A 16326-nucleotide genomic window follows, 5' to 3' on the forward strand; every position below is an offset into this window, starting at 1 on the left:
AAGACATGTTCCACTTGTTTGACCAGTCTGTGATTTTGTCCAGGTCTTCAGAGAGTGAGGAGGCAGCAGACTGCCGATCTGAGGGAAGAGGAATGGAGCGGCAGAGAGTGGAGTCATCAGCAAAGAGATAGAGAGGATTTTCGAGAGAGTCAGAGAGATCATTGATGAAGACCAGAAAAAGCACGGGGCCCAGAACACTGCCTTGGGGAACTCCAGCCTGAACAGGAAGAGGAGATGAGAGAAACCCATTCAGGGCCACACGTTGACGACGACTAGAGAGGAAGTCCGCCAGCCATGCGTGGAGATTTCCATGGATACCAAAGGAGGAGAGTTTGGTGAGCAGAGCGGGGTGCCAGACCGTGTCGAAGGCACGTGATATGTCGAGGGAGACAGCTCTAATTTCCTGTTTGGCATTGAGGACCTCCATCCATTGTTGAGACAGCAGAAGCAGCATGTCCAGAGTAGAGTGACCTGGTCTGAAACCAAATTGATGATCAGAGATCAAGCCATTGGAGAAGAGGAAAGATTTCATATCAGAAGCAATGATGGATTCCATGACTTTGCTGATAATTGGGAGAAGGCTGATTGGTCTGTAGTTGCTAGGATCTGTTTTTGCACCTTTTTTGTGCAAAGCGGTGATGTTGGCTGATTTCCAAGCAGATGGCAGTTGACCTTGAGCAAAAGAGAGGGTGAAGAGAACAGAGAGAGGGTGAGATAGAGCAGCAGAGCAGGATTTTAGGACCCGTGGGCTGATGCCGTCGGGTCCAGTTGCAGAATCAGAGTCGAGGGTTGACAGAAACTTTTCCACCTTGTCAGGAGGAAAGGACACGGAGTCCAGGAGCAGCAGGGTACGACTGGGTATGGTGGGTACAGAGAGGGATGGGTTTGGGACACAAGATTTAGAGGCAAACACAGAGTTGAGGCATTCAGCTTTTTCACGTGCGGAGTCAGCTGTGTAGCCGTTTGAGGTAAGGGAGGGGATGGAGGGGGAACAAACACCAGAAACGGATTTGACCAGACGCCACCAGGATTTGGAAGAGGGAGACAGATAAGAGAGTTCGGTCTTGAGAACGGAGAGATATTGTTTCCTGGCTCTCCTGAGGGTGGACACACACTTGTTTCGGGCTTTGTGAAAGGAAATGAGATTTCCTTCCGTTGGATTTGCTTTCCAGGAGACGAAGGCAAGTTGTTTCTGGGCAACAGCCTCACCACAAGATTCCGTGTACCATGGACGGGAGGAAGGGTATGACAACTGAAGACGAGATGGGATAAATCTGTGCATGAGAGAGAGCAATTTACTTTGGAAGAATTCCCAGGATGAGTTGATGTCAGAGGTGGTAGAGATGGGAGACCAGTCCAGATGATTGATGGCTGCTTGAAGACCGTGCCAGTTGGCCTGAGTGAAATGCCAGACTCGTCGACGCTGAGCAGGCTCCCTGAGGATGGTCAGAGAGATGTCCACTTTAACAAGGACATGATCAGATGTTCCGATCGGAGCAGAAGAAGAGCAGCAGACATTTTCAGGGAAGTTAGTCATAACCAAGTCCAGAAGAGAAGATGTTCCGTTGACTGAGATCCGGGTCGGGAAATTGACAGATTGTGTCAGTCCCAGTGAGTCGCAGAAGTCCTTTGCTGAGGAGCCATGGCTGGTGAGAGAGGTACCCACACCCAGCCAACTGGCATGATGACAGTTGAAATCACCACATATGAGGAAGAGAGAGTTGGGATGAGTAGATAGAAGTTGGTCCATATCATCAGACAGCGAGATGTAGATGGAGTCATCACTGTTTGGTGGACGGTACAACACACATATGAACAAGAGGTGGGAGCGAAGGGGAAGCCGTAGCCAGAGGTATTCCTGGGGGTGAGGTGGAGAGAGTGCAGTGCAGGGCGAGTGAGGAAGAGAGTTTTTGATAAAGATAGCAACCCCGCCTCCAGGACGAGGCTCAGGTCTATCATACCGGAGGAGGGAGTAGCCCGGGAGAGATACTATGGAATCAGAGACATCATAAAGGAGGAAAGTTTCTGTTAAGCAGATCACGTCTGGTTTGACAGAAGCAACCTGTATGGAGAGATCAGTTAAGTTTGAACGAAGGCCCCGGATGTTTGAGGTCCATACCGTTAATGAAGAGGAAGGGGGAGCATCAGATACAGAACAGGGGGGAGGAGGGGTAGGGTAAGATGTGGAAGAGGTGGAAGAGGTAGGGAGAGCTGTTGAAGGTGTGTCAGAGATTTCAGAATAGCTCGGAGAAAGGGAAGGATGGGGCGGACAAAAGGTTTGATGGTGATTGGGTGAGCCACAATGAGGTGTTATTTGAGGAGGGGGAAGAGCGAGGCAGAAGGTTGGGGGAGATGGAGGTGAGAGTTTGAAGGGGGAAGAAGCGGGGAGGACGCTTTGAGGAGGGGGAGTGAGAGGGGGGAAATTGAGAAGCAATGAGGGTGGGGAGATTTGAAGGGGAGGGGTGAGGGGGGAGTTTGGGAGGGAAGGGACAAGGGGAGGGATTTGAAAGGGATGGGATATGGGGGAGATTTGGAGGGGAGGGGTGAGGCAGGAGTCTAGGAGGGGAGGGGCGAGGGGGCGTCTTGGCGGGGAGGGGTGAGGGGGTAGTTTAGGAGGGAGGGGGCAAGGGGGGGAGATTTGAAAGGGATGGGTGATGGGGAAGATTTGGAGGGGAGGGGTGATGGGGAAGATTTGGAGGGGAGGGGTGAGATTGGATTTTTGAAAGTGTACGATTTATGGGAAACGAACATTTATTGCAAAATGAGTTTCTTGTGACCTTCGAGTTAAAAATACGTTTAAGGACGCTGGATGGAGGATGGAGTGCAGGAGAGTTTAGGGAATGTAGAAAAAAGGCACTATAGGAGATGGATTTTTTTTTTGGGATGAATTGATTTGGTGAGCAAGTCGAAAGCAGCCTTTTAAAGAAGAAGAAGAAAAAGGTGTTATAAAATATGACGGAATACATAACTTGAGGGGAAAGTGTAAACATTGAAGGTTAATGAGTGAAAACTATCTGGGGAAATGGGGGAGAAACACGTGGTCGAAGAACGAACGAACGAATAAGAATGAATAAACGAATGAGAACAGAGAAAGAAATGTTTTTTTTTTTTTGTTTTGTTTTTTTTTGAGTTGAGATTTACACAAGGAAGTAGGCTATGGGTGAAAAGACTGGGAATACAGAGAACGAAAGTTATTGGATCACAAACGACGGACCACTGAGAGAAAAACAAAGCCTCAAGGTTGTACAGTGCACACTGTACAAGGCCTTGCTCGCGACACGGCAAACAGACGATCAATTTATGAAAGATAAACACCGAGAAACAACCAAAGTTTCACACAATAACATCACACACCGAAAGATAAATACAGTTTCGACAAAATACAATTGTGAACAGACTTAACTTCGAAAAACGTGGAGACCGTGTGGAGCTTCGAAAATCCCTGCCGCCGTCTCCAAGATCTCGCGAGATCTGCCCGAGATCTGGGTTGAAGGAGCTGCTAGAACTCATATACGCACCAAATGCAGTGGATCACATCCTAACAGGAAAAGCAATTTCCAGGGCTGTACGGGCACACATCCTCCTGGATGCTGTCCTGAATGCACTCCTCCTGTCTGATCCTCTTGGAGGAACACAACACAGGACTGCAGAAGACTTGCCAGTTCGGAATGAAGATGCAATGAGTGGCTTGGCCGATGATGATGTGATTCATCCAGATGTGAGTAAAGCAAGGACCCTGTATGATGCGTTGATGAAAGGCACACGATCTTCCAACGATGTAGCAAGTGATCCAATCCTTGACAAGATCAGCAAAGTCTTTCAAACACAGACAGAATCATTGACCAAAGACCGAACAGCGAAACTGTGGTTACAGTATATGGATATGGTGAAGATCTTAAGAAAATTCATCAAAGCCGAGCGTATGGGAAACTGGTCCCTGCACCTCGAAGCTGTATCTGATATGTTACCATATGTAGCAGCCTCAGGTCATTCACTCTATGCTAAGTCTGCCAGGATTTACCTGCAAATAATGCACAGCTTAGAACAGGACTATCCAGATGTGCACCGTAAGTTTACTCAGGGCTTCCATGTCGCCCGAAGAAGTAGTAGAGCTTGGGCTGGAATTTCCTCAGACCTGATGATTGAGCAAGTACTCATGAGAAGTATGAAGACCAGCGGGGGGTTAACAAGAGGAAGAGGAATGACAGAGCAACAACGGTTAACATGGCTTTTGTCCATGCCGGCTTGTTCGGAGACGAACAGATCGATGCAAGAGCTCACTGGAGTGAAGTACAGCACAGGTGAACAGAACAAAGGGATGGGCAAAACCAGGCAGCATCGCGACATGCAAGATACAAGTACACTACAGGTCGCTCTAGTTGACAGAAATCCTTTCAAGTGTCATCCATCCCTCAGGAACATAATGACTGGTGTCAACGCTGGCAGTAAGGTTGATGTCGACAATGCCAAGCTCATTGGAGACAAGATCATGCACTCCATGACAAATCAGTCAGTTGTCCACTACACGTTCAAGCGTAAAGACCAAGCCACCACATTTCTGAAGGCCAGATCATCTGTGCGAGTTGGTAAAGACCAGGTACAGATAGACCCAGAACTGCTATTCCAGCGTCTCATCATCATCTCAAAATCTGCTGAAGATAAGGAAAAGATGTTTCGCTTTGAGTTATGCCCTCATCCACCTGCGCTGTTTGATGAAAAGCTGATGCTACGTGAAGCCCAGAAGTCCGTACTCGGAGATGCTATCTGGTCTAAACTTGAATCAGGTACCATAGAGTCAATCAGCGAAATCCAGTATGTCTTGTATGGTGGAAGTCTGCTGCACCGTATACCATGGCCACGTGGTTCACCAACATATCGAGAGATCTGCATGCTCCACTGTGACTATGTTACAAGAAAGTACGGAAAGGCCATCGTAATATTTGATGGATATCTTGGTCAATCAACCAAGCACATGACCCACCAGAGGCGAGCAGCAGGTAGAGGTGGACCAGAAGTGACTTTCACTGATGACATGAAGTTGACCATGAAGAAAGACATCTTCCTGGGAAACCTCAACAACAAACAGAACTTCATCAACATGTTGAGCAGATACCTCCGGCTTTCTGGATGCCAGACCCATCATTCCCAGGAAGATGCTGACCTGCTAATCGTCCAGACCGCAGTCAGTTCGGCGAACATGAGGAACACAGCCCTTATAGGAGAAGACACAGATCTGATCGTCCTACTCTGCTTCTACGCAAACCTAGAAGCACACGACTTGTTTATGTATAGTCAGGCAAAATCCACTACAAAACCAAACCACATCTGGAATGTGAAGTCCATGAAACATCAGCTAGGTGCAGCTGTGTGTGAAAGCATCCTATTCATACACGCAGTATTGGGATGTGACACGACGTCTCGACTGTACGGCCTTGGCAAAGGAGCGTCACTGAAGAAATTCATGATGAGCACACTTCCAAACTCAATCCCAACAGTTCTTGGCTGAGGATGCATCACCAGATGTGGTCGAGGCTGCAGGAGAGATAGCACTCGTGTGTCTCTACAAGGGTAAACCTGATGAAAGTTTGGATTCCCTCAGGTACAAGCGGTTTTGTGAACAGGTCGCAGTCAAGACTTCGAAGATACTCCCACAGACCTTACCGCCCACATCTGCTGCAGCGAGATATCACAGCAGACGGGTGTATCTGCAAATACAGCAGTGGAAAGGAAACAACAGCCTACAACCAGTGGATTGGGGCTGGAGAATGAGCGATGGCAATCTTGTTCCTGTTATGACCGACCTCCCTCCAGCACCTCAGGATTTGTTGAATGTTATCCGGTGCAACTGTTCGACCGATTGTGGTTCCGCACGGTGTACATGCCGCAAGAACAACTTGGAGTGTTCTCCTGCTTGTGGTCAGTGCCGTGGATCTGGCTGCACCAACTCCGTCCTGGACAGTTTCAGCGACGACGATGACGAGGAAAATGATGATTAGGTAGTGGACTGTTGTTATAGACTGTTACATGCAGATGAATTAGTTAATTGTGGACATTTTTTTTACTTTTAAGCGAATCCTTGACTTCCGACAGTATTTTATGAGTCAGTATTATTAGTTTCTCTATATGTGATTTTATTATGAGTTTGTGATTTTAATCAACAAAATGTGCCATAATTCTGAAACAGTCATGACAAGTGATTCATGTATTTGCATATCAGTGATCAGTATTTAGCTATTGGGAATTTTGTTTACGTGCTTATTTTTTTGTTCCGTACGGGCCGTACTGGGGCTGTAACATGCTGTAATTCCTGATATTAAAAGTATAATTATATACCATGTGCTCGGAATGTATCGCAAAATGTGAACAAATCGTACCGCAAAAGGATGAAAAGGGGGGTCCATGTACCAGTGATTTTGACAGACACCCCATATTTTTTAGAGCTTTAGACTTTTGATATGTTATCTGGTATATATTACTGCATACAATTTCGCACTGATATGTAGTGTTGCAGTTTTTTCCTATCTGGCCCCATATTTGGGCTAAATGGCTTGGACTATTACCCACTCGCCACCTGAGGCAACTCGGTCACATTTTATCCGATTTGCACCGGGTTTGTGGTGGTTGAGTATCTTATGGTCGGTTTGCGGTGGTCGAGTCGCTACCTTAGCGACTACGAAAGCCGAATTTTATTCCGACTTGAAACGAGCCTGTACGGGCTGCCTACATGAATCACGCAAAAGTGAAAATTAAGGCACGGCCCTCATCAAAAGCGCAATTTCTTTATTCGGCGATAACTTAAAAACTACAAATCCTACAAACTTCCAACTTATCTTATTCTTCTCCTCGTGTTCTTATCTCTCGAAATCACCAAGGGTATGTGAAGCTGCAACACAGGAAACCAATCAGTTAAATGGCCTGTGAAAAAAAATGTGTTGCGTTTCTTCTTCTTTCAAGAATAACGACTTGTAGCTTCCAGACCGTACAACCAATCATGTTGAATTTTTAAAAACTTATTCCCCTTGATGAGAGCTACATTACATTAAAATTTCAAGTTGATCAATGCAGCGGTTCAAGAGATAGAACCTTCTTTAAATTGTCGTTAAATTATTTATTGCGACCAAACCATGTGACTTATCGAAACTTCCCAAGTAAAGTTTTAACTTCCCAACATATGGAACGTTTGTGTAAAGTTTCCACTCGATATCTTCAGGAATTAGGGAGGAGATAGGATTTAAAGTTTATGCTTAAAAACGTCATAACTCCTAAACAATGCGACGTACGACGTCGTCATGTGGGAAGTTTTTGTTCGTCATGGGCATGCGATTCTGCATGCAAAGTTCAACTGGTGCGGAGAAAAAGGGGTTTTAGTGTTTTTCACGAAAAACAATATGGTGGCCGAACCATGTGCCATATGATGTCAAATTGTTTTGCATTTTGGATATTTTTTCACTAAGGTCATGTAAAAAACCATCATTTGTGCCATCAAGGGTCTATTTGTCGAATTTTAACTTCGGAATGTTATCACTTTTAATATCCTAAATAAACACATTTTTTGGTCCGATTGCAGAGTTCTTTAGAATGAGCCATGACTCAATTTTTCCCATTGAGCCGTTTTGGAGATATGGAGGCAAAGTTTAAGGTATTTTCCAAGATGGTGCCCATACCACGTGACCTATGAGGTCTTAATTGGCAGTAAAAAAAATTCTACATGCCTAGCCAATCACTTGTTGAAAATTTCATGTCAATCAGACCAACAGTTGCTGAGAACATGAATTTTAATGTTTTCGGAAGTGAAAAATAGGGTGGAAGAATAATAAGAAAAACTCCAGGAATAATAATAGGTATTCCTCTACATTACATGTAGATGAAACCTAATCAGAAAAACTCTATAGGAAAAACAAAAGTAAGTGTCACATAACTGTCATTTTCACCCCACTCTCATTGTTCAGTCAAAAAACAGATTAAATATTGTCGTGTGCCTACCCTGTAGTGAACACCGCAGGGCGACACGGATGACCAAACGAGCTTTAACTCCAAGACGTTCAATCCAATGGCAGACCTTCATTATACGCACGTGCGGGGGGGGGGGGGGGGGGGGAGGGAAGTGGGGGAAGAGCCGAGAGCACTTACCTGCACGGGTCCATCGGCCATCTTTGCACCTGGATAATCAATTCCAAGCTGACACAGAGTTAAGAATGCCAGTAACGAATTAAAACACGGCAAAATAAGATTCCTAAATGGGAGGTCCCCATACAGACTTGAATACACACAAAGGGAAAAATAAAGGTGAAAGTAAATGCGTGTTATTTTTGTGGGCACTTAGCTCCAAGCTGCTCTTGAACCTCGTCAGGAGTCGTCCAGGCCCCGTCCGCACAATCCGGACGCGGCACCGGCCTTGGCAGGAAAAAGGCCTCCGCGCGCCCTCGTTCAATCAGCCGCGCTCCTCCTCCCGATCGTCCAGACTTCCAATGTCCCCGGCACAAGAGCACTACAGAATGTTCACGTTCTCGTCAATGAATCCCCCTCACACAGGAGCGCTATGAACTCCGACCGTTCGCCATCAAATCCCAAAGCAGAGCGAGATACGAAATCATCACCGCTCACCACCAAAGCCAGAAGATGAGAGACAGCCAAGAAGGCAAGAATACTCGTGAACTTCGACCGTTCGTTGCCGAATCCCGAAAATCAGAGCAAGCCAAGAGAGAAAAATGTCGGGGAGAGCATTCTTTTATACTCAAGGCTCTGATGTAATTCGTGCCTGTTCCACTAATCCAATAGTCCCATCTCAGCAGTCCTTGCTCCAATCAATCCGGACCAATCCCTCTTCTTCGGGGCATGGCCTTACGGCCCTGCCTGCTAGATGTGGCGATGTGGCGGCTGGCAGTGCCAGCGGTAGTTGAATGTCCTGGTTCCGATCACTTTTATTTAGTGTTATAAATACTTGATTGCCTGGCTATGTGTGCGCTGCTGGTGTCATAAGGAACAGAGGAAAAATAACAGAGGCCATTACATACAGGGGATTAATTACCCATACTCCTTAACTAATTAACATAACCCCACCCTTCGTGATGGGAACAAAGATACACGCTTACACGACATATGGTCTGAACGAATTTCCTACTTATGATACATGGGGTTTCTTCTTCTTCACGACAGTCGGAGCACACTACCTATACAATTCTATGTGGTTCTAAGGTAATCATTGCCTACCCCCTACAAACGTAACAATATCCTTGCTTTTGGGCATTCCAACGGACCTGCAGGACATACATATACCTCCAAACAATTCCTGGGGTCTTCAAGTTTGATTGATGAGGTCAAAGTGCAAGATATTTCCTGATTTTTATTAATCCACCACACAATGTCAACCCGATGCATTGGGTTAATCAATAAAATAAGATTATAATACCCCCAAATGGAAAAGCAAGGGTCTTCTTGAACGATTCAAGATCTTTGTCCTAGTGAAGTACGTACATGAACAGTTAGCATAACACTTGTATGAAGTGCTATTGAGGTACACATATGACCCACATTTCAATCTCGTGTTTATTGAGATATCTCAGAAGCAAATACAATTGTAGTAGTGACTTTGGCAGTAGAGGCCTTCCCCTTCTTTTTGGGTAGCCTACAGGTGTTCAGATTCAACAAGCTCATGCAAAATGCTCTCTTCACAAACTAACGATAATAGAAATAAATTAAATGAATAAACATTCATCAGCGACAGCAAACAGTGATTTCATTCTCTTACCAGACAATTCATTTTACATTTGTCTTTTATTATTTCCTATTTTAATCCAAAAACTATACATCCAATCCTCAAATTATTCAAAGCATCGTTTCATAAAGTCTGTTGGTGGGAAGACGAGACGTCTACACATTACATTTATGAACAGCGGAAATTAGAATCCATTTATACCTACGACATACACAAAAAATTATTGAGATATACCGCCGCTCCTCGTACTACCACTCCTCTTACTCCCATTTCTCCCCATTGTCATCCCACCTTTCTGCCCTATTCCTTACTCAAACCCTGCCTCCCTTTTTTCTCTCATCCTCTTCTTCCTCATCTGTTTTCTCAATCTTTTTTTCTGATTCTAGCATTTCCCCATCACCCCGCCTTCATGTGTACACAATAAATAGATGGCCGCTTATTTTCTTGGCTCCGCACAGTCTAGTCTTTCAGGCCATGTTAGCATTCTGACAAGGCTAGATGGTAAGGTTCTGCTTGATAAAAGTGTAAAAATGGAACTTGTACATAAATGTGGGCAAGTATGACTCATCAAAAACAAGTGGTAATAAGTTGATCTTCACAGTCTTTAATTGGCATGGGCTGTTTTATTATCAGTCTGATGTGAAACTTCTTGGATCATCAACACTGGAAAACTTTTGATCTTCATGTTCTTGTCTGCATTCACTCAGACTTTTTCCCACCAGGCAGCTTTGCTTGTAATCTGCAAGGAAGATGCGTTGTGAGGTTAATATGGTGACATGAATGACAAGTACAGTACTTCAAGAAAAATTGCCAATTACCCCATTAGGGAAACTGAAGTACATTGGGACATTTCCTTCAGCAGCTATTCTTGGCCAATGATATCAAGAGCCAACACATTGGCACTATTTCATGGGCTAAGAATAACTAACTACTTGCTAGAGGGGATGTCCCAATGTAGCTCAGTTTCCCCAAATGGAATTTGAAACTGGTATCCCAAAATAATGAGCTGTGGTCTCAGCTGAGAACGCTAAACAGGCCAAATGATCAAGGTGCATCTACATTCAGTGGGGACAACAAAAATGATTACATGAAAAAGCACAAAAAATCATTTCGCACAACATGCCTTGGAGGTCATCCGGTCAGTCGAGGTCCTACCTTCATTTTTAACGCACTGCGATCACTGACATTCGTGGTCTTTCTTCAAATCTTTCCTCTGTTAGACATCATCTAGCAAGTACCTCTCCCAATATCTTGCTTCTCTCAGAGACCATTGTCACATGATGTTCTTCTTAACTCCTTTAACATTTCAAACTACAACCTTCACTCACGATTCCACTTCAAAGGAGTGTGCATCTACTCCAACATCAACACGCCTGCTGTATGCCTTCTGGACCTTGAATATCCACACATTGATGTCATCTAGCTTAAGATTTGTCTCCCGACCATCACTTTATTCTCTCTGTTTCACTTACTGTTCTCCCAATTCCACAAACTCTATAACTTTGACAATCTTAATTCCTGCCATGCGACCATGACATCCGAACACCCTCAAGCAGAATTACTCTATTTAGGAGACTTCTATGTACATCACATTGAGTGGTTGAAATCTTCCCACATGGATGTTGTGGGAGTTGAAGCTCTTACATTTTCCATTCGCAATTATTTGGAACAAATTGTCACCCACCCTACCCATATCCCAGATCGTCATGACCACTCTTCCAATACTTTAGATTTGTTCTTCACCTCCAATTTGTTGCATTACAGCTACACAGTTTCACCTCCAATTGTTTCTTCTGATCATAATCTTGTGAACATCACTTTACTTATCACCACTCCTTCTGCTCTGACTAAATGCCAGTATTGGCATTTCAATAGCATTGACTGGACTGGTTTACAAAACGTATTTTCTGATTTTCCCTGGAAAGACTGGACTTTCGCCTCTCCTCGGGCAATACCTCTATCTCTACTGAATGTATAGCTGAAGTTATTACCCTGCACTCGCGAAGCGAAATTGCGGGGTAAAGCATTCAGTTGCGTACGTGTGCCATGTGCCTTACGTTTCTGCATTTTAAAAATTCATTTTCTCGGCAACTGTAGGTCCGATTGACACAAAATTTTACCATAGAAGCCTCACCGCCTGTATAATTTTTTTTATTCATAATTATGACGTCATAGGCCACGTGGTATGGACGCCATCTTGGAAAAACTTTGCACCTCTATCTCCCAAACCCCTCAATGGAAAAAATTGAAACATGGCTCATTGTCAAGTGCTCACCGTGGGGAATAAGATATGTTGATGGTGATGTCATCGGTTCCTTAATTATGACGTCGTAATTCGACAAGTACAACGCATGATCTGATCAGTATTAATAAAACAAAAATTCCTCTGCAACTGTTAGTCCGATCGACACGAAATTTTCAGAATATGTGCGGCTCCTCCTGTATAATTTTTTAATGATAATTATAACGTCATAGGTCACGTGGTACAGACGCCATCTTGGGAAAAAATCGAAAAATGTTGCACCTCTATATCTTCGAAATGGCTCCATGGAAAAATTGAAACATGGCTTATTGTCAAGTACTCCCCTTGGGGAATAAGATAGGTTAATGATGATGTTATCGGTGCCTTCATTATGACGTCATAATTCGACAAGTACAACACTTATCCGATCATTGTGAATTTTTTTTCTCAGCAACTATTGGTCTGATGGGCACGAAATTTTCACTAGAGGAGCACCTCCTCCTGCATAATATTTTAATGATAATCATGATGTCATAGGTCACGTGGTACAGGCGCCATCTTGGAAAAACCGAAAAATGTTGCACCTCTATATCTCCAAAACCGCTGCATGGACAAAAATTGAAACATGGCTCATTGTCAAGAACTCCATATGGGGAATAGGTGTTGTTAACGATGACGTCATTGGTGCCTTAATAATGATGTCATAATTCGACAGGGACAACGCTTCGTCTGATCAGTTTGAAATTTATTTTGCGTGATCTAAGCAACAATTATATTAGAGAATGTAAATATGATGTCATCACTCGCGTGGTCTGGCAGCCATATTGGATCAAAGGAAAAAAAATGTTCAAAAACAGAAGCGTTGGCTTGCAACAAGTTGACTGCGCAGGGTAAGTATTCTATGAATACCATATAGTTGTTGAAGGAATGGAGGCTTATATCCCCTTCTCTTTCAAATATATCTCACCTACCAACTCTTAGTTCAATAATTCCTGCTCTGCGGCCATTCGTACAACAGATGCAGCATATCGGACATGGAAAAACTCTTCCTCTGACTCACATTCAGCTTTCATATCTGCTAGAAATCATTACAAACATGTTATTCTTGAGGTGAAGCATTCCTTTATCCAAAATAAATGTGACAACCTCTCATCTTCTTCCACGAATAGATCTTTCTGATCCTTAGCTAAAAGTATCTCCAATAACTTTTGTCGCTCTACCCTTCCTTCACTGTTCCGTTCCAATGATACCATAGCTGTCTCTCCGACTGATAAAGCAACTCTTTTTGGTTCGCTTTTCTCCACACTGGATGATTCTAACATTCCATCTCCCTCTGATGCACCCATTACCAACAAAGTCCAAAAAGTACTCCTCTCTCTGGACACAAGCAAGGCATACAGACAAGATGGCATTCCTCCTCGTGTCTTGAAGGAGTGTGCCTCAGATCTTGCTCTTGCTCTTGAACTTGCTCTCGTGCTTGCTTATTTGTTTCGTTTTTGTTTAAAAACCCAAACTTTTTCTCTTTCCTGGAAACATGCCTCAGTACAGCATATTTTAAAGAAGGGTGATCATTCAAACCCTTCCAACTACCGTCCAATTGCTCTGACTTTTACTATTTACAAAGTCTTTGAATGTCTTCTCAATTCCCATTTCCTCAAGCATCTTGAATCTCACAGTCTTCTGTCTGACCATCAATATGGCTTTCGCAAGGCAATATCTACCGGTGATATCCTTTCTTACATTACGAATAACTGGGCGTCTTCTCTGAGAGACTTTGGGGAATCCATTGTTGTAGTCCTTGATATCTCAAAATATTTGACAGAGTTTGGCATCGAGGTCTGATATCAAAGCTTCCCTCTTTCGGATTTCCTCCTTCACTCTGTTCTCTCATATCAAGCTTTCTCTCTGACCACTCTATCTCTATAATTGTTGATGGTTCAACATCTTCCTCCTTCCCTATCAACAACTCTTTCGTCCCTCAGGGTCTGTCCTGTCTCCAACACTCTTCCTTCTTTTTATCAATGACCTTCTTTCTTCTACAAATAACTCGTATGCTGATGACTCGACATTACATTCCTTCATGTTTTCCCCATCTGCCCCATCTTCCCTCACTCGACCTACATCTTGTTTGATCACAGCCACCTCTTTAAATTCGGATTTGGACAAGATTTCCCAGTGGGGAAAATGTAATCAGATTAGGTTTAATTCTTCAAAAACTCAATTTCTTCCCATTTTTCTCTCTACAACTCCTCTCAACTCTCTAATCTCCTTTGAAAGCTCCACATTTACACCATGCGATTCAATAAACCTACTAGTTGTTACCCCAACATCAAATTTATCGTGGAATCCACACATTACACAAATAGCTAAGTCTGCCTCAAAGAAACATGGAGTCCTGTTCAGATGTCGAAGATTATTCTCCTCTCAACAGTTGCTTCAACTATATAAAGGATTGGTTCGTCCTTGTATGGAGTACTGCTCTCACATCTGGGGAGGTTCTAGCTTCACAAACGTTCTGGACAGAATTGAATCCAAAGTAATCCTACATATCAACTCTCCCAATCTGACCTCAAAACCCAACCGTCTCGGCGCCACAAGAGAGGCTCTCTTTCTCTTTTCTACAGATATTACTTCGATTTCTGCTCCCAAGAACTTGCTACTTGTGTACCTCCACCATTAGCGAGACCACGGAATACTCTACAAGCCACTACATCTCATGATTATTGTGTGGCCATTGGTAACTTAAGGGTGGGCCGTTATGAGGTTTGTTTCTTCCCCACCACTGCAAAAATTTGGAACTCTTTACCTTCCCATGTATTTCCAAACACTTACCCTCTCCCCTTGTTTCACCCCTCTCCCCTTTTCAAAAAGCAGATTTTTTACTTCCTCAAAAACTCTAAGACTCTTCCCTATTTCTTCACTTTTCTATCAATGCAGCTCCTTTATTTAGGCCTGGGCACGATGAGGACTATATTGTCCGTGACTGGAGCCTTCAACATAAAAGAAAAATTATATACATTATTCAATCTTGCGAGGACGCAATCACATTAAAAAAATCTTTTTTTATGTCAAAGGCTCCAGTCACAGACTGTAAAGTCCTCATGGAGGCCAGGCCTTAAGTAAAATAACTGCATAAAGATAAATAAAAGAGAGATAATGTAAAGTTGAGGAGTGAAAATGAGTAAGAAAAGTGCATGACAAGTCAGGAGACGACGATGGTTCACGAGCGAGCGGTATTCAATGACAAAGGACGGACTATAACCGAAACAGGCCCGGACAGGCCAGGCCCGGAAATGTCAAAACGAAGGTTACTGACCTTGAAATGAGATATAAATAATGTATAATCAGTTATGAGGTTAGTTAGCTACACAATACCGAAAATTCGGTTCGATTCCGACAACTTTGAAAATTTGACCTTTGTGACCTTCAAAGGTCAAAGGTCGAAGATTCTGAAATTTATTGGAAAACTTGTATTTCATGATGTATGTGATAATATAAGATCATGTACGACATTTGACCCTATCAGGAAGCGAACAATGTAATAAAACCATCAAAAATCGACTTTTCTAAATTTCGTGACCTTGTGACCTTGACCTTGGGGCGAAAAAGAAAAATCGAGCTCCGTGGGGCTAGACACATGACATTGGCCTAACCAAATACCAAAACCCCTGTCAGATTCCACCAACTCCCTCGGAGAAGATGTCGCTTGAACTCGATTACCCCCTAAAAAGACATCTTTTTGGGCGTCGCTCCACCCACAATGGGCGCAATACGCCCACTCTAGGCAGGACACAACTAAATCATGATATCAACCTCCAACCCAAGTTTCATCAAGATCGGATGATATCATCGGGTAGTTATGCTGCGGACAGACAGACAGACAGATACACACCCATGACGAATATAGCGGTCACTCTGTTTGATAACTCGTGAACCAATGTTTGTTTGCAAGAAAGAGAGTGAAGCTAGCCCGGTAGCTACAGTTTGAATGAGAGAGAAAGCAAGACCAGCAAACCTGACACGGAATGTGTAAGATGGTTCCGGGCACCACTTTAATGCTCCTAAGTCCGAACGGTAGTTCTCTATCACCTACTACCTAAAATTGCACCGATTGCACCTAGCCTCACACCATCTAATCAGCATAACCACTAACGGACGGAATGGACAGCCATCTCTGCTTTATTTGTAATGAATGCGAAATAATGGGCCATTACTTATTACCTCCTCCGCCACCAAAGGTGGATGGAAGTTATGTTTTCACCCCTGCCTGTCTGTCTGTCTCTTTGTTTGTCACTCGCCTACCGGTCACAATTCTAAACTGATCGTCATGAAACTTCACCAAGCAGTAGAGGTCGTCACATTTGAGAAG

At 43.7% G+C, this 16326-nt stretch overlaps 1 protein-coding gene across 2 annotated transcripts in view; it reads right to left on the bottom strand.

Annotated features, from left to right (window-relative positions):
* Positions 1 to 9532: 9532 nt before the first annotated feature.
* LOC137436845 (reticulon-1-like) overlaps positions 9533 to 16326 on the bottom strand; it is a 112401-nt gene continuing 105607 nt past the window's right edge. For both annotated transcript variants that reach the window (XM_078787153.1, XM_078787152.1), the window contains exon 11: positions 9533 to 10454. In XM_078787153.1, coding sequence (XP_078643279.1) covers positions 10415 to 10454 — 40 coding nt within the window. In that variant the 3' untranslated portion in view covers positions 9533 to 10414. The remainder of the gene's footprint in view (positions 10455 to 16326) is intronic.

The sequence above is a fragment of the Myxine glutinosa genome, chromosome 11 (assembly GCF_964187855.1).
Source record: "Myxine glutinosa chromosome 11, kmMyxGlut1.1, whole genome shotgun sequence".
In the NCBI taxonomy this organism is placed as follows: domain Eukaryota; kingdom Metazoa; phylum Chordata; class Myxini; order Myxiniformes; family Myxinidae; genus Myxine; species Myxine glutinosa.